This window comes from Lemur catta, chromosome 1, assembly GCF_020740605.2.
Source record: "Lemur catta isolate mLemCat1 chromosome 1, mLemCat1.pri, whole genome shotgun sequence".
NCBI lineage: Eukaryota > Metazoa > Chordata > Mammalia > Primates > Lemuridae > Lemur > Lemur catta.
This window is the reverse complement of record NC_059128.1, coordinates 54183774-54209715: the sequence shown is the minus strand read 5'-3', so window position 1 is coordinate 54209715 and position 25942 is coordinate 54183774. Positions and strand designations below refer to the sequence as shown.

At 34.8% G+C, this 25942-nt stretch overlaps 1 protein-coding gene across 3 annotated transcripts in view; it reads left to right on the top strand.

The window, feature by feature from the left end:
• MIPOL1 (mirror-image polydactyly 1) overlaps window positions 1-25942 on the top strand; it is a 274962-nt gene that overhangs the window by 203867 nt on the left and 45153 nt on the right. Inside the window, exon 13 of one of the 3 annotated variants that reach the window (XM_045568325.1) lies at window positions 6392-6652. The exons of the other annotated variants lie outside the window; for them this stretch is intronic. Coding sequence (XP_045424281.1) covers window positions 6392-6398 — 7 coding nt within the window. The 3' untranslated portion in view covers window positions 6399-6652. Of the gene's footprint in view, window positions 1-6391; window positions 6653-25942 lie in introns of those variants that run through there. 3 annotated transcript variants of the gene reach the window in all.

Below are 25942 nucleotides of genomic sequence, written 5' to 3'. Positions count from 1 at the left end.
ATACATGGTCAATTTATTTTCAATAATAAATACAAGGCAATTCATAGGAAAAAAGCCACTATTCAAGAAATTGTGATAGAACAACTGGACATGTAAACAACTATATATAAAAAATTAACATTAACCATTACATTATTCACAAAAATTACCTTGACAGGGACTTTTTCTTATTTGACGTTTTATGCACACATCTAATAAACTTTCTGGCTGATAGTGGGTGCTAGGTAATTATTTGTATAATGAATAAATGACTACACTCTAGTTCTCCTGGTTTCTGACTCTAATCTCAGTGATGGATGCCTATCACACTTTTGGGAGGATACACTAACATTATGTTTTAGCTTCAAAAAGATATAACTAAATTAGGCAGTTTCTAGTTCCCTCATGTCATTGTGTCAGCCTGGGTAGCTTTCTAATCACAGCTTGCAGATGTACTCACCTGGTACTGAAATGCTTAATAGTCTCACAGATATTTCTTTGTGTCATTGCATTTGTATGTATTAGAAGCTACAAGAGTAAGAACACATTAAACTAAGAGTAACAAGAAGCAGAACAATGATATGTGACTGGATAATTCCTGCTGATTGGTGTTTTACTCCCACTGGCAGCTAGAGTCAACACAACTTATTCATTTATCCTAATACTTTAATTCCATTGTGATCCCTGTTTTTTAATAATATAGATATAATGTGACTTTATTTTGCTCCACAAACTTAAAGAATATTGGTACCTGTCTTTTCAATGTATGGAAAGGTAGACAGTGATTAATGCTGGTAGATAAACTGAGGAAGTAACATGACTTAAACATTGACACAGAAGAGCAAGATTGGAGCCAAAGTTTAGGACTCTTGGTGGCTGATTTTATGAAATAATACTTAAAGAAATTTCATACTTTTGAGTATCTCCCTTATTACAGGATTACAAACAGATATGCTCTTAAAGACAAAAAAAAAAAAAAGTGTGACAAACCAAAACCAAAATGTTTCTTTCTAAAACTGTGTTTTGTATAATAATATTACCTCAATCACTGCACGAGAGAGAAAACCCCAACTAGGTGCTGATAGTCCTTTACAGTCCTTCAGTACCTGCTAATCTTCCTTTTAAAGAGGACAGTCTCTGCATTATAGCAGCAGCAGCCATAGCTAGTGTAGGCTGATGTAGGACTGGAGAAGTATCATTGTAGAAGGCATGATGTATTCTGAAACAAGAACTGTGAATCACAGTGTCCTGTAGGTACTACTTAGTTTGAAACTTGTCTTTGTAGTAGTTTACTTGCAAAGTGCCCACAGTGTCACTGGCAGGAAATCATATTTGTTTTAATTGATGTTATTATAAATAGGTTCTAATATATAGCAAAATTCTTTTTACTTGCTAAACTACATTTATTGACTTTTTTATTCTTAAAGGATTGTTTGATTTGCCAATAAATAAGTGTTAATAACAGCTAGCAAAAACATAGCTTTCAAAGTCTCAACAGTTCACTTTTTTCCTTAACATATTAAATAGTCTTAAAATTGTTACAGAGAAGTTAATGTCATTGTTGGCTGTGCTGTTGTCTCTTAAAATCAGTGAAATGAAGTTAAACGAGAAGGTATAGGGAGGAAAACTTTTTAAAGGGATCTTAGAGAACTAAAAGTCTTCTTTTATACTGTTAACTATACTAAAAGAACAACAGGATCTCAAATTTCAAAATCAGTATTCTGTTGACTCTTTTATGTGTATGGAGATCACTTAGTTTTTGCATTAATCAGTATTTGTTAATGAATATATACTGTGTTTAAATTCTATGACAGATACTTCATGTCTTCAAGTTTAGTTTCTTCAGGTATTTATTTTTACATACTTCTTCAAACTTTTTCAACTCCTTTTTTACTTCATAGACGTTCTCAAGAACCACCTTAAAATAATTTCTGGTTTGTGCCAACAAAGAATAGAATGGCAGCAAGATCACATTCTTCCTTCTGTCACTTGAGGAGTATTTTTACATTCCATACATCTGTACTTGATCAGACAGGTTGCTGAAATTTTTGCCACATCAAAGTCATTTCTAAGAATCAATAGCTTTTTCCATTTTCTTTTAATCTCCCTGTGAATAGGTTCTACAATTGATTTTACCAATAAACTGAAGAAATCCTTGGCAGAGATAATCCACACAAAAATTGCCAAAATACTTAAATAAGGCTTACATACACACAGATTATATTTTAAATAATTATGTTTGTTGGTAAAACATTGCCAAAATGTAGACTTGTAGAAAACGTTAAAATAGTAAACATACAACTCTGTAAAGAATTCTTACTATCCCAAATAGTCCTAAAAAGTATTTAACAAGTTAAATTAAGTTGAAGAATTAGAATTTTTTTTTCTTTTCTTCACCTATCCTTCAGTGGAATTAGTAAAGGAATTATTTATTGCTTTATATACAAGCTGATGTTAAGAAAAATAAGAAACGACATTACTGACTATACTAGCCATGTGGCATTCTAGAATTATAGCTCTTTTCCTTTGGATTAAAATTTGTCAACCATGTGCCAAAGAGAATGTTCTTTGGATCAAAACAAAAGGATTTTTTAAATACTCCAGTAAGTACTTAAAATCGTACTATATTTTGTGTTTCTTTCTTATGTGAGCCATGACTTTCTTGTACAGTTTTTTCATCCTGCCTGAAATTTCTAATTACCCTTATTTTTCTTGAATCTCATGCTTCATTATTTCTGCTCTTTCCATCCAGTCACTGCTACTTTCTGTTTTATGTAGTCTCCCTTTTTTGCCAGAGCCCTCCATCCTCCTGCTACCGCCTGGACCTATTTGTGGCTCTCTAGGCTGCTATGCAATTGTCATCCTAGGATTCTCTTCACTTCTCTTCTGTGTTGGTTTCGCTGTTTCTAGGATTCCATATCTTCTTTCTTGCTTTATACCCTGATGTGTAAAAAAAACTCTGTATTCACTTAAATATTTAATAAAGTTGTTTTATAACTACAAAGTTAATTCAATCATAATATCATAGTTTTAAATAGGAATACCATTTGTTTTCTCTACTCAAATTACTCTAAAATAAGTTAAAGTCTACATCACATTTATTCATCAAGATTGATATTTTCTATGGAGTTCTTTTTGACACTTCTTCCCCAGGATAACATTAGCTACCACGTACACATTGCTATGTACTCTGTACTCTTGTCACAACACCTGTAAACAGTTCATCTTCTTTCTTATTCATCTGTGTATCACCTCTACATCTATACTTTAAATTTGTACTTTATCTCCACTGTTTTGCACACTGGTGTGCGTGTTCAACTAACATTTATGGAAGAGAAAGAAGGCAACTATTGAGATGGCCTTATAGCTGTCTTAGAAGCCAGTGTTTCTTCTACTTGTGTGTGTGTGTGTGTGTTTGTTTTTCTTAGAATTTTCAGAAATAACTTTTTATTCCTAAATGTAAGACAGTTTCAAATATGTTGGGGCTTCTTTGATTTAGAAAAGATTATACATCAAAAGGTTTCCATATCCCCATGATGGACTACACATTCACCTGCCTTTTGGGGTAGGTCTGTCATTCATAAACAATGAGATTTCCTATGTGGACTCTGATTCTTATAGACGGAAATGGAGTTGATTATCTCTCATGATAGTCATTGGATTATTTAATGAAAGAAAATACATTTATGATAGACAAAGAATTGACATCTAATAGATTTTAAAAATCACAGTGTGACTTAGATAAATGATTATTTTTAAGGGGGAAACTGTAGAAAATAAATGTTCTGCTGAGTTGTATTTGTCAAAGGATATCAAACAAATCATTATGAACCTTAAGGTTCTTTTGTCTGTACTCTTTGCCTAGCACTTGACCATTAAGGACTTGAAATGAAAAGAAAGAGATATGGCCACTAAACAGTCTCTGTTTTCAATGTAGTTGTAATAACAAAGTATGAAATCTGGAACTCAGCCAAATGTTAGTTATTAATATCTTCAAATGATTTTTAAATGTAGATTTGCATTTATTAAAATTTAATATAGTAGAAAAGCATGAATTACAGAAATAGTCTTATGAGTATGAACAGCAAATGAAAACTTGATTAAAAGTGGCCATATCAAGCATTCTTCACTTGACACATCTTGCCAGCTTCTGAGTAATGCTTTGATTTGGTTTGAACCTTTTGTATGTAACAATTTTTAGTGCAAGTTACTACAGTTCTTTCTGAATAATATAGGTCATGTGAAGTTCATTTGTAGGTGGGGCAGCTGTACTACTTTGGGGGACTGTCTTAATGGATCCATTTCATTAATTGTCATGAATTTTTTATTATCAAAACCAGTACATCAGGTTTAACTAGCTAAAAACTGTTCTCATAGTTGTTATCTTTATTGTCAGAAAGATTATTGTGAAAATAGGGAATTACTGCACATGCTTTAACTCTTGATTAAACAGAGGAATGGCACTATCCATGAACAATAACTTAGGGGCATATTATCAAGTTGACATACGGTGTTTTCACTTGTGCAACTCCCATTAACTATAAAGCCCTGTGCTTTAATTTCAGTGTCTTCCAGTTAGGAATAATGCCAGAGCCGTCTGTTAGGTACTTTGAGTTAATGTGATTAATGTCAAGTAGCAGGATGTTCATTCTCTCTTCCTTAAGCTTTAGTCCTTAGGTATTTTTAGTTAAATGGCCTTCTAAGGAATTGCCTTTCAGAAACCAGGCAGTGGTATTAAGAAGCAGCAGTAATGGATTGGAAAATGAATGGTGTTAGCATGTGCATTTTATTTACCAATGGAAGAAACTTTCTTCAATCCCCATCTGATAGTTTGTATTATTAACTCATGCATAGAGCATTAAAATTATGAGAAGTTTCATAAGCTTTCTTAGACATGTGATAGGCAATTATACTGTTATGCATATTCTTTGTGTCTTCTATATCCAGGTCATAAACACTTTTTATTTCCTATCTCATGTGAGATAATTAGTAGCATGAATTACCTTTATTTAAATAATTTAAAAAGTGAAACAGGGAGAGGCTTAGTGGTTTTCTCAGGATCTCATAACTAATTTTTGATACAGTACATTATAGCATTTAGAATTTATACTTGGTTAAACATTGGTCTTATAAAATTTTTAATCTGAGTCTTAGAAAATCATGTTTTGAAAAACAAAAATGACACAATCTTTGGAAGAAAGCATATCATGGTTGGAATCCTGGCTCAACCATTTACTTGATTGTCTCTGGGTAAATTATTCGGCCTGTTTAGCTCCATTTTCTCATTTTAAATGGAAATGGTAACTACTTTTTGAAAGTATTGTACAGATTAGATATAATGTATGTAAGTGCCCAAAGAATGCACTCAATAAAACAATAGGTATCATTTTTGTTATTATCTATAGATTTAGAATTAGACCTAGAGAAAGAAGTTAAACAGGATTAGCCAAAGTGACATGGTTTGTTAGTGGCAAGAATGGAATTACTACCAATGTATACTAACCAAAACCAGTATTCTTTGCAGATGCAATGTTATTTTTTATTTACTGAAATGTCTAGGATAGTCAGTTACTCATTAGTGAAAACTTATACACTAGTCAATAATATCATCACTTTCTTTTTCTATCCCCCAAAGTTAAGATTTGAATGTCTGTCATTTACGCCAGAATCCAAGATTTTTTTTTCACCTGTGTGTGATTTAAAGAATTTGGTCATTTTTAGAGAGATTCTATCAAGCTCTAACTATTATAAACAAGAGAGATTTTTCCATTTATCTGAATCTGCAAAGTGGGTCTACTTAGCCGTGACCTAAAGTAAATAACATAAGGCATTTCCACAATATGTCATACAGTTGCCCCAGTATTAACATCTGCTGATGGATAAACCTTGTGTTCTGTTTCCTGGCTCCACTTATGACCTGGGTACCCTCTGACCAGAACTATGTTCATGGCTCCAGATCCCTTACTCCAACTGGATTATAGGCTTCAGGGTGCTCCGCAAGTTGACCTTCTCTGGGACCAATCATCATTGCCAGCCTTGATGTGGATCTTGCAACCCTCATTTCCCACACTGCCTAGCTGACTAACACTATAACTGTACCTTCTGTGGTGGACTACCTAGGCAGTGTGGTAGTGAGGGTTGAAAGATCCACACCAAGGTTGGCAATGATGATTGGCCCCAGAGAAAGTCAACTTGGGGAGCACCCTGAAGCCTGTAATCCAGTTTATAGAGATTGAGTTTTGGCAGAATTCTTTCATATTTATAATCTAAGTTGATTCTCATAACAACTGTGTGAATCAAGCAGTATTTTTAGTCTTGCAATTGAGGAATCTAAAATTTGGTTAAGTAATTTGAATGAAAGAGCTCGTGTTTTGACTAAAAACCTCATGTTCTGTTCACCTCTCAATCACAGCTCATGATCCTGTTACTGGCAGTTGATAACAGAAGTATCCTATGATAAAAACAGAATGAAAACATATAAAGTTCTGTGTTGTACTATGAGAGCTATCATCATATGAAGCATCTGTATATAAGGAAGCATCTGTGTGATGTGGGAAATAAAGTATTATGTGAAAGTGTTAACTGGGAATAAGTCTGACTTCTTAGTTCTCTCAGTACTGAGCACATGGGAGGTGGCTGATAAATATTCTGATTGATTATTTCATTTAGAATACCAGAAAAGGACAATATCTCTTATTTTTTAAAGTCTTACTATGATTTACTGAAATTATCTGTTAGCAATTTGTTTTATTGTTTGTGATAATTCTATGTCTTTTCCATGGACTTCCTCCACTTACTCCTCTGGTTTTAATTCCCATCTATATGCTGACTACTCCCAAATGCAGATAAGCAGGCCAGATCTCTCTTTACTTTCAGTTTATATATCAAAACTGTCTCTGCTGGGCATTTCCAATTGATGTTTCACAGGTGCCCCAACTCAGAATGTCTAAAACTGAAGGCAGCAACTTCCTTTATAAAAATGCTCTTTTTTCTGAATGCCTATGAGTCAACAAATTCCATCAATTTTACTTCTTAAATATTTCTTTTCTTTTTTTTTTTTTGAGACAGAGTCTCACTCTGTTGCCTGGGCTAGAGTGCCGTGGCGTCAACCTAACTCACAGCAACCTCAAACTCCTGGGCTCAAGAAATCCTCCTGCCTCAGCCTCCCGAGTAGCTGGGACTACAGGCATGTGCCACCATGCCCAGCTAATTTTTTCTATATATTTTTAGTTGTCCAGCTAGTTTCTTTCTATTTTTTTTTTATTTCAGGTCTTCATGGGGGTACAAAAGCTCAGGTTATATACATTGTCTGTGTCCCGCCCATCCCCCTGAGTCAGAGCCTCAAGCCTGTCCATTCTCCAGACAGTGCGCCTGGCGGGGTCTCGCTCTTGCTCAGGCTGGTCTCGAACTCCTGAGCTCAAACGATCCGCCCACCTTGGCCTCCCAGAGTGCTAGGATTACAGGTGTGAGCCACCGGGCCTGGCCTTAAATATTTCTTGAATCTGTTTTTTCTTTTTTATTATTATGGCCAATACTCTATTCAGACCTTCATTATATCTCACTTGAACTACTGAAATAGCCTCCTAAATAATTTCTCTACTGCTGATTTTCTCTTTGGATGCATTCCCCACTCTTCTGACTGCCATTTCCCTGAAAACCATTCAGTAATAGTCCTTCATTTCCACAAGACAATGTTATTATTTTTTAGCCTCTTCATGATATAACCCATGACTGCTTTTTCACCTTCATCATTTGCTATTTCTCTGTCCTGTACTTGAGGCCAAACTCCTTGTGATTATCCATATACTATTCTGCTCATGCTGTCTCATGTGTCTTTTCAGGAATTGTTCTCTTCTAAATAACCCACTGCCACTCTCCCTTCTCATTCACCAGCCACATTTGGTGTGTTTAGTCTTTGCTCCCAAATTGTATTATAATTGTCTGTTTTCTCAACTTCTCAACTCTGAATTTCTTAAGGCAAGGGATGCTCTTATTCAGTTTATAACTACTCAGCTACTAATGTGTTTATATTATAGACACAGATCTTTTGAAATTCATGCACTTTAAGAAATTTGGTGTTACTTCATTAAAATTACAAGGTTTTTATTTTTAAAACTCATTATGATGTCAGTAATCTCCTTAGTAGCTCAAATCTCGTATATTTACATTTACCAAATTAGATTTATTCTATTTATGTCATTTTCTCATTAAATAAATTAATCACTTGTTATTATAGTCTGTTGTTCAATGTGTTTCAATGAATTACAAAAAAATAGGATGTGCTGACAACATTACTGTAGAATACCTGTCTCATTAATATCATGTAGAAGAAAATACAGGTTTCTTCTACATAATATTAATATTGGTAGCTTTTATTTATGAACTCATCATACCCATTTCAAGAACAAACAATAAATAAGATAAAGGCCAGTTTGCAGTCTTTTTTTTTTTTTTACCAACTTTTATTGTACTTGTTGCTTTACTGATGGACAGCAGCATGACATGCCTGTTGTGTGATATATATAATACGTATACATATATGTATGTATGGGCACATACCACAGCCCATACTCACAGCATGTGACAACGTGAACTGTACTTGTAAGGACAGTAAAAATGTAGCTTTTGCCAATTCCACAGGAGCATGACTCACAACCAAAATAACAAACAGATCAGTCCTGTGCTACATGGGTGCACAGCTCAGAACACTAGGAAGGGGATGAGATCAGTCCACTTTTTATACCCCTCAAAAGCCACCCCTATGTCAGGGTCACCCAAGAGCCAGAAGTGGATGGACAGGATCTACCTCATACTCTGCCTGCAGCACCTGGATCCTCCTGTGGCCACCTGCATGCCAGTGCCCACCCTGTCAGGTGCTGGGGAGGGCGGGTACCTCCCAGACCACCAGCCGCATGGCTAGATGCTCTCCAGCACAAAGGTTACCTGGAACAGACTGCCATGGGCTCCACAGGACAGAGGGCACTACTGTTGGTAACACTCGGGTTAGAACATCTGAGGGCAGTCTTGACTATTCTATGTTACAGGGCCTTTTCTGGACTAAACCCTTGTGGTCAAGTTCAGCAGCAGACAACACAGATGAATCTTACTGCTAACCACACCACACTTGGGTTTCTTCTTCTAAAAGGTCCTCATTGGGTGTTGGCCGCATTAACTGAACATCAAAGTTCACAGTAATATCTAAAGCAGTTTAAAAGTAAAGCCAAAAGGAAGACAAGAAAAGCCCATGTCACTGAGTGGAAACAGAAATCTACACATCAGCAGCTACCGTGGAGGAGCCCACAGGGCTCTTGCACATGCTTCCTAAAGGTTAGAAGTGGTCAGTGCTGCTGGACCCCTTAGGGGCACCCATGCTCTGGGAGCCCTTTGTGAAACTGGATGATCTTCGAAGCGTACTGACCCTAGCACTCCCCTGACAATATTCCAGCTGCGCCATTCAGTCTTTTGCTTATCCAAATTGAAGCTACCTTTCAAATAATAGATTTTTTTGAGTAGTGAACAAGATAGATACCTATTTCCCAACATAAATAATGGTTGCTAAATGATATCTGTCCATAGTGTATTCCCCAGATGAAGAACAAATTATTGTCTGAAACCATATTCATATTTGTTTTGTGGATAAGTTCTATATAGAACCATAATAGAAACTTATTAAATGAAAAGCATATTATAGCTATGAATTTTTCAGATAAAGGAAATACAGTTTTGCTTATTCAAAGGGCCCTAACATCAGTTGTTACCGTAAGCTCAGTAGCAGTGCCATTTTGCCCTGCGCCGCTCTTTCAGTCCAAAACTAGGTAAATATGAGACTACAAGGACAATAAAAATTTCCCTGCTAAATTTAAATTAAATTTAAATTTGCTTGTTAGATTGGTTGGTTTTTATGATTTACTTGCTTCAGAGAGATCTAGTATTGTTTTTCTCATGAGAATATAGAATCTTCTGGAACATAGGGATAGACATATGTCACTTTACAGACAACCTTCAAGGAATGGTTTTTACAATTGGCTAATTCTCAAAAATTGTAACTAATATTCTTTTTATATTTGCATAATATTTGTATGTCTCTTTACTGCCAAAAGGACATATTACAGCAATACATATTTTGTTGACAGAAAATTTTTCCAAAGATATACATAAGAAGAAAAGTCATCATAAAAATATAGAATTAAAATAAAGCAGTAATTATAAAATCAAAAGAAATATCATATGGGAGCCTTGATTTAGAGTGTAGAGTAGAAAACTGGTGAGAGGTGACAGCCTCTTGGACTAAGGCTGGAGGTAAGCTCTCCAGAAAGGAACCTTACCTGCCAAATGAGTCTTCGCTAAAGCTGGATAAACTTCACTCTGAAAGTTCCATGAGAGTAGGGTTCCTAATCTTTTTCATTCATTGCTTTATCCCTAGTGCCTAGAACAGTGTCTGGCCCAAAGTAAGTGCTCCGTAAATATTTGCTGAATGAATGAGAATGAACATATCCTCAACCAGATCCAAGAGTTTCCACACATTAGCCTTCCAGCAGTCAGAGCATGGATTATTCTCTCTTGGTTTCAGAAATTACTTGGAAGTACTGAGATGAGGACACTATCTTTCTCTCTTAAGGTAATATTCTCTCCCGCACTCATTTACTCTGCAAGTGAGTGCTTGTGTTCTACTCTGAAGGTTTTTATTCAGGACTAGCCATATTTGCAAGCCCACGAGTTATAAATATTTTCAGCAAAGGTTCTCTCATACCACCATGATGATATACACAACCTTCTCTACCTAAAACACCCTTTATTTTTCCTTGTTTGATTAACTTCAACTCCTTTTTCAAAACTTAGCTTGACATCATGCCTTTCAAGAAGCTCTCTCTGATCCCTTACTCAATCTAGGCTGGGTACCCCTAGGTTGTACTCCCATATCTTCTTGTGCTTGTCTTTTTCAATTTTCCAAACCAATTTCTAAAGAGGCATATGAAAGGGTTTAGAAATAAATCACCTATAGAATCATACCACATATTATTTGGTTTCAGAAGTTAGCTGACTAAAAGTAAACTGTAGTTGATGGAGTTTGTCTTTGCACATATATGTAATTATGTATGAGAACCAGAAAAGAAATTTTTAATTTCCTGTTGGGATCCTACCTATTTCAGCAGGAGTATACTCAATTTACATTTTTCTATTTACAAGAGTAATTGGTTACCTGTGCAATTTGATTTAACTAGCTCCATATTTTCAAATCATTCCAGTGAGGTTTTTGTGATCATTTTAGATTGAGGCCCCAGACATGTACCTGCAGGTCTGCCCCTAGTTCTGGTCTGACCTTGGTGTCTAATCAAAATTTGAGACTTTATTTTTTATTAAAAAATAAAACTGCCAGTTTTTCTGCCTGGCCAGGAGTTAGAGTAGGTAAAACAAAAAGGCTTAAAATTCAATAAATAATTAAAAAGGTAAATATGCAAAACACAGCCTTTACTATGTTGCATAGAAAACAAAAATCTGAATGTCTTCTGATTTTTACAGAGTATGTTGCAATCCTATAGCAACAGAAATTTTATAACATTTCCTTGTGAGAGCAGTGGTACAACAGGTTTTGAACAAGTCTGGTATAGTATTTAGTAAAGTGAAAGGGGTTGGATTGTTTTATACTTTAAGTTGGCATTTTACCAGGAGAGAAGTTTGGTGGTGGTTGTTTTTCCCTCTTATGTGTTATATGACATAATACGTGGTTAAAATGAACATTATTTTTTATTCTTGTTTGTTCTTTTTCTGAGCAAGAGGCTCAATAAAATGAAATAATCCAAATGCTTTTACACCTACACACTATATTGCTGAGCAAATTATTTATGGAAGGGAAGGCAAGATAAAGTTGCTTTTAAGAGTCCTTTAACATATCAGTTTGATAACTAGCAAAACACCTTTACAGCCATTAAATATTTACCAAGTCTTGGCTTTGGGAAGGGGGGCAGTTTAGTGTACGAAATTTGACTCTGTGTAGTGCCATTGATTAGCTATCAGAAGGACATAGTTAATAAGTAACTTTAGGTATTACAGAGCACTCTACATTCTTGTCAAATCTTTTCTCTGAAGATGACCTAAAAAAGTCAGTTACGACCAGCATTCACCCCACCAATGGTTGCACAAGCACAACTTTGAAAGAAATAAAGCCCAGGCAAATCAGTTGAGCAGTACTTAGGCAATCTTTCCTAGTGACTGTTGTCATTGCTGCTGGACTTTAGAACTGAACATGTTTACATTTAATTAGAAAGGACACCGAGTTTACAGCACAGTAGCTATCAATATCGGATCAAAATTGATTTCCGCTTTCTCCCCAGTGATTACTTCCTTCAAGCTAATTAAAAAAGGCATATAACCAAATGACTCACATAAATTTTAAAGCAAAGTAAACAATATTCCCTGGAGATCAAAATAAAAGTAAATGACATTCATTCTGATTATTAGGTACATTTTTGAATGAATTCTGATGCTTATAAATGTGATATAAGGCATGTTTTAGTGTTGTCAGACTGCTGATACACCAAGTATTCCCTTTTGAAGAAACCTCAATGAATACATTACTTAGTAGCTCTCAAAGAAACAATAACCTTACTTTTATCTTTTTAATCCCTAAAACATGAAAATAAAGTAATCTGGTAGAAGCTTGAGTTAACTTTGTTCAAGTTTTCGATTTTCACATAAAGTACAGAGAAACCACTGAAAAATAAAATAAAATAAATAACAAATTGATTTCCTTTTAAATAAGGCATATGTATAATTTGCTAAAATTAGTGATCATCCTAGTATGAATGAGTAACATTTCTCTGTCAATACAGAGATTTACCATAGGTAAAATCATCAACAAAATGGAAAGATTATTTTTTATAACTCCCTACCTATTCACTATAACGAGACCTTTAAATTTCACAAGCTAACATTTTGGTGATTATACTAAATTATGGTGAAATGATTTTAAAATTAGAGAAATAAAGGAAACAGAGAAGTAGGAGTTAATCATAGCCCCTCTTCCTTATCTATGAGACATGCCATGCAATACCACATCTAGAATGGAAGACCATCCAGACATAAGAAAATACAGAATGATCCAGATTGGAAGCAGGCCTTATGAAACAATAATTAATTAGTTCACAAATATTTATTAAGCATTCTTTGAGACGCTCAAGATAAAATGGTGAGTAAAACTTTTATAAGATTAGAGATTTTTATCTGCTTTGGTTACTGTTGTATCCCCAAGCACTTATTGTATACTTGTCACACAGTATATATATTTGTGTATATTTTTATGTGTATCTGTAGTTGCACAATAAATATTTATTGAATGAATGAACTCTTTCAAGAATTATTTCACTATAAGCAAATGTTCAGTTAGCCACCAGGGGGGCCTCCAATAGCACTTCTTTTCAGTATTCCAGGAAAACTGCTGAAATCCACAATGTTGCCATAGTAGTGAAAGTCAATTTGAAGTCTTCCTCCAGGATAGAATAACTCATGAAGTTATTTTTGCTTACTTTTCTTTCTTTCATTTCGTTTTTAAATCTTAAATTTATTACTCTTAGTCTTCACAAAGCAATTAACCTTTAATCCACATTGGTTACTTAGAGACTAGTCCCAAATATTCATAGTTTATATTCTGCGGGGCATATACAAATTGCAACAATTCTTTTCATCCATCAAAACATAAAAAATTAAGAACCACATGAAGTAGGTCTGAGGAATTAGTAATTATTTCATTCATTCCACAATTATTTATTAAACCTTTTTTAGATAGTAGAGATCAAATGGTGAAAGAATAGTTTCTCATGGTGCTTACTGTCTGTGCTTACTATGGGAAACCCATGAGAAGTTAACCTAGTCTGTACACAAGATCAGATTTCTTGGAGACTCTTCTATCCAAGTTGAGATCTAAAGGCTGAGTAGGAGCTAGGTAAGTGAAGGGGGAATAGAATCAGTGTTCTATGGCAGCGGTCCTCAAACTTTTTGCCATCAGGGACTGGTTTCATGGAAGACAATTTTTCCACGGGCAGGGGTGGAGAGGGATGGTTTCAGGATGATTCAAGCACATTACCTTTATTGTGCAGTCAAACCTCTCTGCTAATGAGAATCTGTATTTGCAGCTGCTCCCCAGCACTAGCATCACCACCTCAGCTCCACCTCAGATCATCAGGCATTAAATTCTCATAAGGAGCACGCAAACTAGAGCCCTCACATGCACAGTTTACAGTAGGGTCAGTGCTCCTATGAGCATGTAATGCCTCTGCTGATCTAACAGGAGGTGGAGCTTATGTGGTGATGCAAGCAATGGGGAGCAGCTGTAAATACAGATGAAGTTTTGCTCAGCTCACCCAACACTCACCTCCTGCTGTGTGGCAAGAGGTAAGTAGGTGAATGGTGAGAAATGAGCTGGAAAGAGAGGCATAAAAGCTTTGTAAATGATGCTTAAGGAATTTGGACTTTATGCTAGGAATACTGAGGAGTCATTAAAAGGTTTTAATCCAGGGAGTGATACATTCATATTTGTGTTTTAAAAAACTCACTCAAGGAACAAGTGAAAATACTGTTGTTGTAATCCACTAAAGAAAATAATGATAGACACTCTAAATTAAGATAATGGTAATGGGGCTTACTGTGATTGTGTCTCCCAAAAGTTCATGTGTTGGAAACTTAATTGCCATTGTAATAGTATTAAGAGGTGGGGCCTTTAATATGTGGCCATGAGGGCCCCTCCCTCATGAATGGATTAATGCCATTACTGCAGGAGTGGGGTAGTTATTTTGGCAGTGGGCTCCTTATAAAACGGTAAGTTCAGGCCCCATTTTCTCTCTCATGTGCACCCTTCCACCTTCCCCCATGGGATAACCCTCGCCAGATGCCAGTGCATGCTCTTGGACTTCCCAGCCTCTGAAACCCTAAGCCAAATAAATTCCTGTTGTTTATAAATTACCTAGTCTGTAGTATTCTGTTATAGCTGCAGAAAATAGACTATGACAAGGCTGGAAAGAAACTGAAGAATGCAAGAGAGATTTAAGTTTAAAACAACAGAACTGATTAGATTGTAAGGTGACGATAGATCTTAAACAAGTGAGTAGATGGTGGTACCCAGGGAAAGGGAGAGGAAGAGAAAGCCAAATTGGAGAGGGATATAAAATGAGATCATAACTTCAGATTTAGACATAGAGTTGTAGATATTTGAAGAATGGTCATGTGGAGATGTCTATAAGGTGGTTATGTATATCATCTGGTGCTCCAGACAGAAATCTGAGCTGAAGAGAAATACTTCAGAGTTTAAGGGTCATTAGCCATATAGATGATTAAGTCAAGCCATGAAAGTGGGTTTAAATCAAGGGAGAATGGGTAGAGTGAAAAGATACCAGTTAAGGGTTGAATAGAGGAAAAGAAGTCCCCGAAGGAGACTGAGAAGCATCAAGGAAAGTAAGCAGAAATTATAAGTGTATTGTCTTGGAAAGTGGGGAAAGAAGGCATTTCCAAAAAGAGTTGTCTTCAGATAGGTCAAATAAAACAAAGATTGAAAAATGTCTTTTATATTTAGCAACATGATTCAGTTGAGGACAGAGCAGATTGTGTAGTTCCTTGAATTGAAGTTGAGAAGGTGAAGACAGCAATCATAGACCCAAACTAGGTCCAAAAGAAATCCTGTCTTTTGGACCAGACTTGAATATTTTCAGAATTTGATGAGTCAGAATCCTTAGTAGAAAACAACAACAAAAATACCTATCTTCATAAGTAGTATATCTGGTCCAAACAACTAACAGATGAGTTCCTGAACTTTATAGTATTTTCTGGATTTAAGCCTCAGTGTAGTTCCATGTTCTCTTGAAATTCCAGAGCTATCCCACTCAGAGAAGGAACAAAGTCACGATTACCAGTTAGAGGCCTATTGTCCTGTCAGGTAATGGGTACACTTTTAGCTATACAAAACACATCCTAGCCAGAGCAGGTTTTTTAAAAGGCAGATCTTATTACCCTTTCTTCGGTAAGAAGCTACCTTCAGTAGCTTCTTATTTGCCTTAGGATAAAGACCAAAATCTTTCTCACATTCTAAAAAGACCCTATGTAATCTGATTCCAACCACTTTTTTGATGGTCTCTGAACACTAGCCTACCTAGCTAGGTTTCATTTAGCTCTTCAGTCCTCCTTTCTCTTTACCATAAGGCCTTTGTACATGCTCTTCCCTATGCCTGAAGTCTTTCCTTTACCCTCCTTCTAATTAATACCTACTTTTATCTTTAAATCTCAGTTAAAATGTCACCTCCCTTTCTTTATAGCATTTATAATAATTTGAAATGTGTGTTCAGTCAATACTCTTATCTCTAGCCCTAGCAAAGTGCCCAGCACACAGTAGTTATTCACATATAGGAGGAAGAGAATGAGGGCCTAAGGTGTCTCAATGCAGTGACCCAATTCCAAGTAAAGCAAAGCATATGCTTACAATATGCATGTACTGACTGAACCCTCTATTCAGCAATTCAATTAACCCAATAGCTATTCAGAAACAGCTGTGTGTCAGGCACTATGCATTTATAATGGTCATATAAAATGAATTTATTTAGACCTCATATCTGAGATCAGTGCTTATCCTTAAGCTGCATATAATGTAAAGTAGAACTATATATTTAATAGAACTTGAATTACTTTTCCTAAGGGAGTTAGTTGGAATCATTAACAAAATTAAAAAATATTGAACCTATGTAAGAACAGTTGAGGATTTGCTGTTACTACGCTTTTAGTATAATTATTTATGCTGATGATATAGGGCATAATTTACAATAGTTGAGCAAACAGCTTAGCCATTTGCTAAGAAACTGGCTAGAGAAAGTGTGTGCTAAGCTCCTCAAAAATCCCTTTGTCTAGAGCTGACCCTTGTGCAGATGACTTTCTTCCTTCATGACTTTTCTTAGATGGAGTACTCCCATCTAAGTAGAATTAGGATGAGAAATTATGGTATCTTATATTTAACTAGCCCTCTACATTGAGAGATCATTTAAAGGCAATTTAAGCCAGCCTTTAACACTATCAGAGATGTCTTCTACATCATATCTAAGAGCTTGTTATCTACCAGTTGCATTAATTTACTGAAAGAATCTTATTTGACAGTGCCTTTTGAAGCACAGAAGTTTTTAATTTCACTAAGGTCCAAATTACCTATTTTTTTATTTCATGGGTCATATTTTTAGTGTTGTATCTAAAAACTCAACACCAAACCCAAAGTCACCTAGATTTTTTCTTATTATCTTTTAGAAACTCTATAATTTTTTGTTTTACTGTCTTGTCTTATGATCCATTTTGAGTTACCTTTGTGAAGGTCTTTGTCTCGATTTGTTTTTTTCATATGGACATCCAATTATTCCAACACTATTTGGAAAAAGACTATCCATTGAATTGCTTTTGCTCCCTTATCAAAGATTAGGCAATCATATTTGTGTAGATCTGTTTCTGGGCTCTCTATTTTCTTCCATTGATCTGTTTGTCTATTCCTTTGCAATACAGAGCTGTCTTGATCACTGTCACAATATAGTAAGTCTTAAAGTTCGGTAGTGTCAGTCTTCCAACTTTGTTCTCCTTCAATATTGAGGTGACTATTCTGGGTCTTTTGCCTCTCTACATAAGCTTTAAAAATCAGTTTGTTGGTATCCACAAAATAATTTGCTGGAATTTTTATTGAGATTGTGCTGAATCTATGGATCAATTTGGGAAGAACTGACATCTTAACAATATTGAGTCTTCTTTTCCAAGCACATGTAATGTATCTTCATTTATTTAGGTCTTTGATTTCTTTCATCAGAGTTATATAGTTTTCCTCATTTAGATCCTATACATATTTGGTTGGTTTCATACTTGAGTATTTCTCTTTTTTGGCACTAGTATAATAGTATTTTGTTTTAATGTCAAATTACGAATGTTTATTGTAGCTACATAGGAGAGCAATTGGCTTTATAATAATCTTGTATCCTACAACCTTGCCATAATCACTTCTTAGCTCCAGGAGGTTGTTTTGTTATTGTTGTTGTTGTGTTTTTTTAGTTTGTTTGTTTTGAGTTTTTTTGGTGGGTTGGTTAGTTTTTGTCAATTCCATGGGATTTCCTATGTAGACAGTCATGTCATCTGCAGACAAAGTCTTATATCTTTCTTTTCAATCTGTATACCTTTTATTTCCTTTTCTGTCTTATTTCATTAGCTGGGACTTCCAGTACAATGTTGCATGGGAGTAATAAGAAGGTACATTCTTACCTTGTTCCTTATCTTAGCGGGAAAGCATCTTATTTCTCACCATTAGATGTGATAACTTTACGGATTTCATGGATGTTCTATATCAAGTTGTGAGAGGGCCAGGGGCAGTGGCTCATGCCTGTAATCCCTGCACTTTTGGAGTCCAAGGCAGATGGATTTTTTAAGGCTAGGAGTTTGAGACCAGACTATGTCTCCCTGTCTCTACAAAAAATTTAAAAATTAGCCAGGCTTGATTGTGTGTGCCTGTAATCTCTGGAGGCTGAAATGGGAAGATTGCTTGAGCCTAGAAGTTCGAGGTTACAATGAGCTATGATCATACCACTGTACTACAGCCTGGCCAACAAAGTGACCCTCTTTCTCTACAAAAAGAAGGGGGGAAAAATGTTTAAAGAATTCTTCTTTATTCTTCATTTGCTGAGAGTTTTTATCATGAATGCATGTTGGATATTGTCAAATTCTTCTTCTGCATTTTTTATAATTGAATGATTTTTTTCTTTGGACTGTTTTGTGATAAATTACATTAATTGATTTTTGAATATTGAACCAGCCTTGCATACCCAGAATAAGTCCCAATTGGCCATACTGTATAATTCCTTATATATTTTGTTGGGTTTCATTTGCTAATATTTTGTTGAGAGTTTTGCATCATGTTCATGAGAGATATTGTCCTGCACATTTTCCTTTTTTATAATGTCTTAATCTAGTTTGCTACTGATTGAGTTAGGAAATGTTTCCTCTGCTTGTATTTTTTGGAAGAAATCATAGAAAATTTGTATCATTTGTTCCTTAAATATTTAGTAGAATTCACCAGTGAAGACTACTATGAATGATTATATGTCAACAAATAAATAACCTAGAAGAGTGGATACATTCTTAGACACATACAACCTACCATGACTGAATCATGAAGAAATAGAAAATCTGAACAGACCAATCATGAGTAAGGAGATTGAAGCAATAATAAGAGTCTCCTATCAAAGAAAAGCCAAGGACCTGATGGCTTCACTGCCAAATTTTACCAAACATTTAAGGAAGATCTAATACCAATCCTTCTCCAACTTTTCCCTAAAATGAAGAGAAGAGAATACTTCCAAACTCTTTTTACGAGGCCAGCATTACCCTGATACCAAAGCCAGACAAGGACATTACAAGAAAAGGAAATTACAGACCAATATTCTTGATGAATATAGATGCAAAAATCCTCAAGAAAATGCTAGCAAACTGAATTCAACAACATATTAAAAGGATCACCCATACCTAACATTACATTCAAAAGTGAAAAGCTGAAAGCCTTCCTTCTAAGATCTGGAACAAGACAAGGATGCCCATTCTCACCAATTCTATTCAACATAGTATTAGAAATCCTTGCCAGAGCAATTAGGCAAGAGAAAGAAATAAAAGTCATCCAGGTAGGAAAGGAAGAAGTTAAATTGTCAGTGTTTCCTAACAACGTGATTTTAAACCCTAAAGACTCCACCAAAAATCTGCTAGAACTAATAAACAAATGCAGTAAAGTTTGAGGATACAAAATCAACACCCCAAATTAGTAGCATTTCTATTCACTAACAACAAACTATCTAAAGAAGAAATCAAGAGCGCAATCCCATTTATGATAGCTATAGAAAAAAAGTACTTAGAAATAAATTTGCCAAGAAGGTGTAAGACCTGTAGACAATGAAAACTATAGAATGTTGATGAAAGAAATTGAAGAATATACAAATAAATGGAAAGACATCTCATGTTCATGGATTGGAAGAGTTAATATTGTGAAAATGTTCATACCAGAGTGATCTACCCAAAGCAGTATATTCATACCAGAGTGATCTACCCAAAGCAATATACAGATTCAGTGCAATCCCTATCAAAATTCCAATGTCACTTATATAAATTGAAAAAATAATCCTAAAATTCATAAGGACTTACCAAAAAAACCCCAAATAGCCAAGGCAATCATGAGCAAAATGAAGAAAGCTGAAGACATCACACTACCTACTTTCAAATTATACTATAAGGCTATGGCAATTAAAACAATATGGTACTGGCAAAAAAAAATAGACACATCAACCAATGGAACAGAATAGCCCAGAAATGAACCCAGGTATGTACATTTAATTGATTTTTGACATAAGTGCCAAGAGTTCATGATGGGGAAAGGATAGTCTGTTCAATAAATGGTGTTGGGAAAACTGGATATCCACATGCAGAATAATGAAATTGGACCCTTATCTCACACCACATATAAAAATCAACTCAAAATGGATTAAAGATTTAACATAAGACCAGAAACTGTAAAACTACTAGAAGGAAACATTGGGGAAAACTACACAACATTGGGCTGGTTAATGGTTTTTTTACTGTGACCCCAAAAGCACAGGAAACAAAAGCAAAAATAGATGGGATTATATCAAACTAAAAAGCTTCTGCACAGTAAAGGAAACAATTAAAAATATGAAGAGACATCCTACAGATTGAGAGAAAATGTTTGCAAGTCATACATCTGATAAGGGGTTAATATCTAAAATATATGAGAAACTCAAACAATTCAGTAGCAAGAAAAAAAACAATTAAAAATGAACAAGGGACTTTAATAGACATTTTTCAAAAGAAGACTTACAGATGGCCAAGAGATATGTGAAAGAATACACCATGTTGCTAATCATTAGGAAAATGCAAACTAAAACCACAATGAGATATCATCTTACACCTGTCAGAATGACTTTTATTAAAACACACAAACAATAACAAGTGCAAGGATGTGGAGAAAAGGGAACCCTAGTATATGCTTGTTAGAAATGTAAACTAGTACAGTCTTCCTTCATTATCTGTGAGAATTGGTTCCAGGACCTCCTGTGGATAGCATAATGTACAATGCTTAAGTCCCTTATGAAATGACATAGTATTTGCATATATCCTATGCACATCCTCTTGTATACCTTAAATCATCTCTAGCTATTTTTACTACCTAATACAATGTAAATAATATATAAGTGGGGTTATACTGTATTGTTTAGGGCATAATAACAAGAAGAAAGTTTGTATATGTTCAGAACAGACACAAACATCCTTATTTAAAAAAAAAAATGTTTTCAATCTGTGCTTGGTTGAATCTCTAGATGTAGAACCCACAGATACAGAGGGCTGACTGTATTGCCATTATGGAAAACTGCATGGAAGTTCCTCAAAAAACTGAAAATAGAATTACTAAATGATCCAGCAGTCCCACTTCTGGGTATTAACCAAATGATTTGAAATCTTTTTTTCAAAGAGATGTCTACACTCTCACGTTCATTGCAGCACTGTTCATAGTAGGCAAGTTACAGAATCAACCAAAGTGTCCATCCACAGATGAATGGGTAAAGAAAATGTAGTATACACAATGGAATGCTATTCAGCCTTTAAAAAGACACTATGAGTCTGTCATTTGCCTTTGTTTTAGTTTTAAGAAGTTTAATTATGCACATATATGAGTTTTTCCCATTTTGAGTTTTCTCAGCTTCTTGTAGGTTTATGTGTCTTGCCACATTTGGAAAGTTTTCAGCCATGATTTCTTTAAGTACTTTTTTGGCTCTGTCCTCTTTCATTTCTCTTTCCATGACTCTGATGACATGAATGTTAGATCTTTTGTTTTCTTCATTACATTTTAGTGATGCCCATAAAATCATATATATGTGTTATACTAATATGATAAAATTTAAGGCCTGGCCAGGTGTGTTGCCTCATGCCTGTAATCCCAGCACTTTGGGAAGCTGAGGAGGGAGGATCACTTGAGGCCAGGAGTTTGAGACCATCCTGAGCAACATAGTGAGACCCTGTTTCTAAAAAATATTTTTAAAAAATAGCCAGGTGTGGTGGTGTGTGCCTGTAGTCCTAGATAACTCATGAGGCTGAGACAGGGCAATTACTTGAGCTCAGGCATTCAGGTTGCAGTGAGCTATTATTGCACCACTGTACTCTAGCCTAGGTAGCAGAGCAAGACCCTGTCTCTTAAAAAAATTATAAAATAAAAAAGATAGACTTTGTTGCCTATGATCTATACAGTGGTATATAAATAGAAGTGGCTTTGTGAGCATAAGCCCCTACTACTCTGCTTCCCACATCACCAAAATCGTGAAGCATATAATCCGCTCTTGGATAATCAGGAGCTGACCCTGCATCATTCCAAGTACTGTCGTACATTTCATAGTTAGATACTTTTAAATTAACCCTTCAAATTAGTTGTATAGATTATTATATTTCTAGTTAATTAACTCAACAAATGTTTAGTGATCCTCCAGTTTATATCACAATATGTAGTATCCAGAAGGCTTTCAATAAATAAGTATGGTAACTACTATGTCTACTTTTATATTCTTGAAGTTTTAAGTTCAGTATTAATTGGCTTATTTTATAGTAAAGGGATTATTTCCTCTCTGAAATTACTTTAACAAGTTATTTTATTAAATTAAACCAGCTGCAGCAACAGAGGAGATAAATCCGTGGAATTACTAGACTTAGAGATTAAACCTCCTCATCCACACTTTTAACCATTCTGAATATATTTCCCTTTATCTGTATATCATTCAGAGTTAAGACCTATTATATTGGAGCATAAGCTGATTTCCTTAAAAATAAGTGAGGAAGTCAACTTTTATTTTCTTGAAAGGACCTTAGCAAATTAATTGATGCAATAAACCAGGAAGTAAAAGTAGACACTGTCCTTTCAGAAATGTATTCTTAGGAAAAGTTAGCACATACTTCTACCTTTCATACTTGCTTTGGTTTTATTTATATTAATTCAGTAAAACAAGCCAAACCTGTCTTTTTTTTTTTAAAGAATGATTAAAGAATGTTATCAGTAAGTGAATAAAGGTTGAGAAAACAAGTTTACTTCTCTCAACTCATGAAAAACTTGTAGAAACAGGTAATTGTTTTTCAGCAAAGTATTTATAAAATATCTGAGTATTATGTAATATTTTATACAAAATTAATTATATATAAATCATTTCTTTTAAAAATTATACAGATATGAATGCCTATTCTTTGCCAGGTATTATGCCAGATATTTTTATACATGTAGATCACCACTTCATTCTCATGTGAACTCTGTGAGATTTTCTTATTATCTTAGAGTTGAGGAAATTAATATTCAGGGGGGTAGATATTTTTTTCTTAAGGTCACACATACTGAATGATAAGACTGAAATTTGGATCTACGTCTTCTAAATTCAACCCAACATCTTTTCATCTACACAAAGTTCAACATTCTTGACATACTGGTCTGGATAATTCCTTGTAGGGATCTGTCCTCTGCATTATAGGATGTTTAGCAGCATCTCTGACCTCTATCCACTAAATCCTAGTAGCATTCTCCCCCACCCCTACTCCAGTTGTGACAACCAAAAATGTCTTCAGACATTGCACAGTGTCCTCTGAAGAACAAAATAACTCTTGGTTAAGAACTACTGACCTATATTTTTATACCTCACCTCTAAATTTTATTCCAAAATATTTATCCAATTAAAATAAATGGCGCATATATAGCACACAATTGAACAATTACTGTAAAAGAAATGAAGCATAAAGAGAAGAGTATGTACAAATTGTAGGATGATAAGTAAAATGATCTCATATAAGGACTTGAGTAATACTTGATTGTGGAGACAAGAAGTTGGGAAAAGTAGCATCAAAACTTGGTATAATTGGAAAAGTACTAGTTGCAAGAATAAGCTGAATCCATGTGTGACATTATCATTGAGAGAGAAAGTTCAACAAGCAGGTAAGCAGACAAATTGAAGAGAACATAAATATTATATAAGCAGGTCATAAACTTGCTACGTCCAAGATATTTAAAGCTGAGACAAGATAAAGAGTCAGGGACCAGGAAAATAGGGCCACAGACATGAGGCAATAGACCAGGAACCATTGAAACTAAGACAGAAACCACTACAGAAAACAGATCTATTACATGGTACTCACTAGAGTAATGACCATTGAAGGACATTTTCTACCTTTGCCTGCCATTGGATTCAACATGGTAAGCAGCATAGGAGATAATGTACAGGATTATTTGATGTGATTATATGAAATGTTACTAAGTCAAAATGGTTTTTAAAGTCTTACTTTCTATACTAAATTAGAAAATTAAATTCATTAAGAATTATATAATTTAAAACTAGAAGAGTGAATTGACACTTTATCCTATTACTTTATTACTTTCATGGTAAGCAGAAATATTTACCATCTATGCAGATGTTTTATGAGCCACACTATTGGTTACATGCTTTGGAACTTCTGATTTCGTTACTCTTCTGATGTTATTTTATCATTTATTTTTACTATAACCTAAAATATGTTCCCATACAATATAAGTGCCTTGAGTTATAATGCTACTGCTATGCTAAAAAAAAAATGCATCTGAAAATTAGTAACTTTGGAAAGAGGTTAAATGTGATGTGACTTTCTGAAGAAAGCTAAACAATAGGGCCCTGTCGTCAATTTAATGACGAGCACTCTGAGGAAAAAGAAGCACTAAAGCAAATATGTGCTTCAGTGGTTATAGGTTTGTGTATGCTGGGAATATAGCCCTCCTACTTCACCTTTATTCCTATAGGAAAATTTCCTTGGAATTATAAACATTCAAGTTCTTTATGGAACATGTTTGCGTAAAATAAAATTACTCTATATAAAAGTAGTATTAATATGGTGGAATTAGAGGTAAATCACAAGATGACATTGAAAAAACTGCAAATTGTTATTATAACTTCTAAGAAAAAAAAGAGTAGGGTCTGTGAGACAGACTAACAAAGAGGCAACATCAAAATTTAGATTGAAGTCACAAAGATTTATCTGAGAAAGCGATATCTATATTGAGATTTAATGGATGAGATGGGGGTTGTCAGGTAGAAGCATGGAGGGAAAGCCATTCCCAATAAATTACTTAAGTAGGAAAAAGCTGGATGTACATGAGAATCTGAATGCCTGGCTAAAAGGTAAGAAAGAAGGTAGAGAGGTCAGCAATACAAGGCTTTGCAGACTACATCAAATATAGGAGAGTGTTCAAGTGCAGGGAGAAAGACTGTGGGTTCCAAGTCTGGCTCTGCTACATTCATGGGATTGATTGAATTCTCCTTGTTTCAGTTCCTTATCAGTAACAAAGGAATATTAATAGGACTTCTCACATAGGTGGTCATGAGATTAAATGAGTTCAAATATATAATTTGTTATTTTTTAGAGGTTGTTTTCTGAGTGCAATGAAATACCATTGCAGGATTTTAAGTGACATTATCTACTTTATCTTTTTATAAAAGATCACCCAGCTACTGCTTTTGTTAGAGAAAGTCTTGATGGTAATTAAAAGGTTTCCAAGGCATTTTGAATGATGAGGAGCTTTTTGAGCTTGAGAGTAAAGGGTCCAACACATGTCCATCTAAGAGAAAACTCAAAATCAGGTATAAATTTGCTCAAAAAAGATTAAATGATAAGAGACTAGGAAGTGAAGAATGATTAGGGAATTAAATCAAGATGCCATAATTTTAATAATGGGAGATTTAAAAAACTGAATGATTGATTCTTAACATTTAATTGGTTATGGTATACTGGTTAGTGTTTTAGACATGATAGACAAATGCAGGATTCCTAAACTAAGCTGGCCCACAGTGAGTTTTAAATGAGGCCATATATTTAAGGTTAAAATATAAATAATTGAGTAGACTAAGATTTTTTT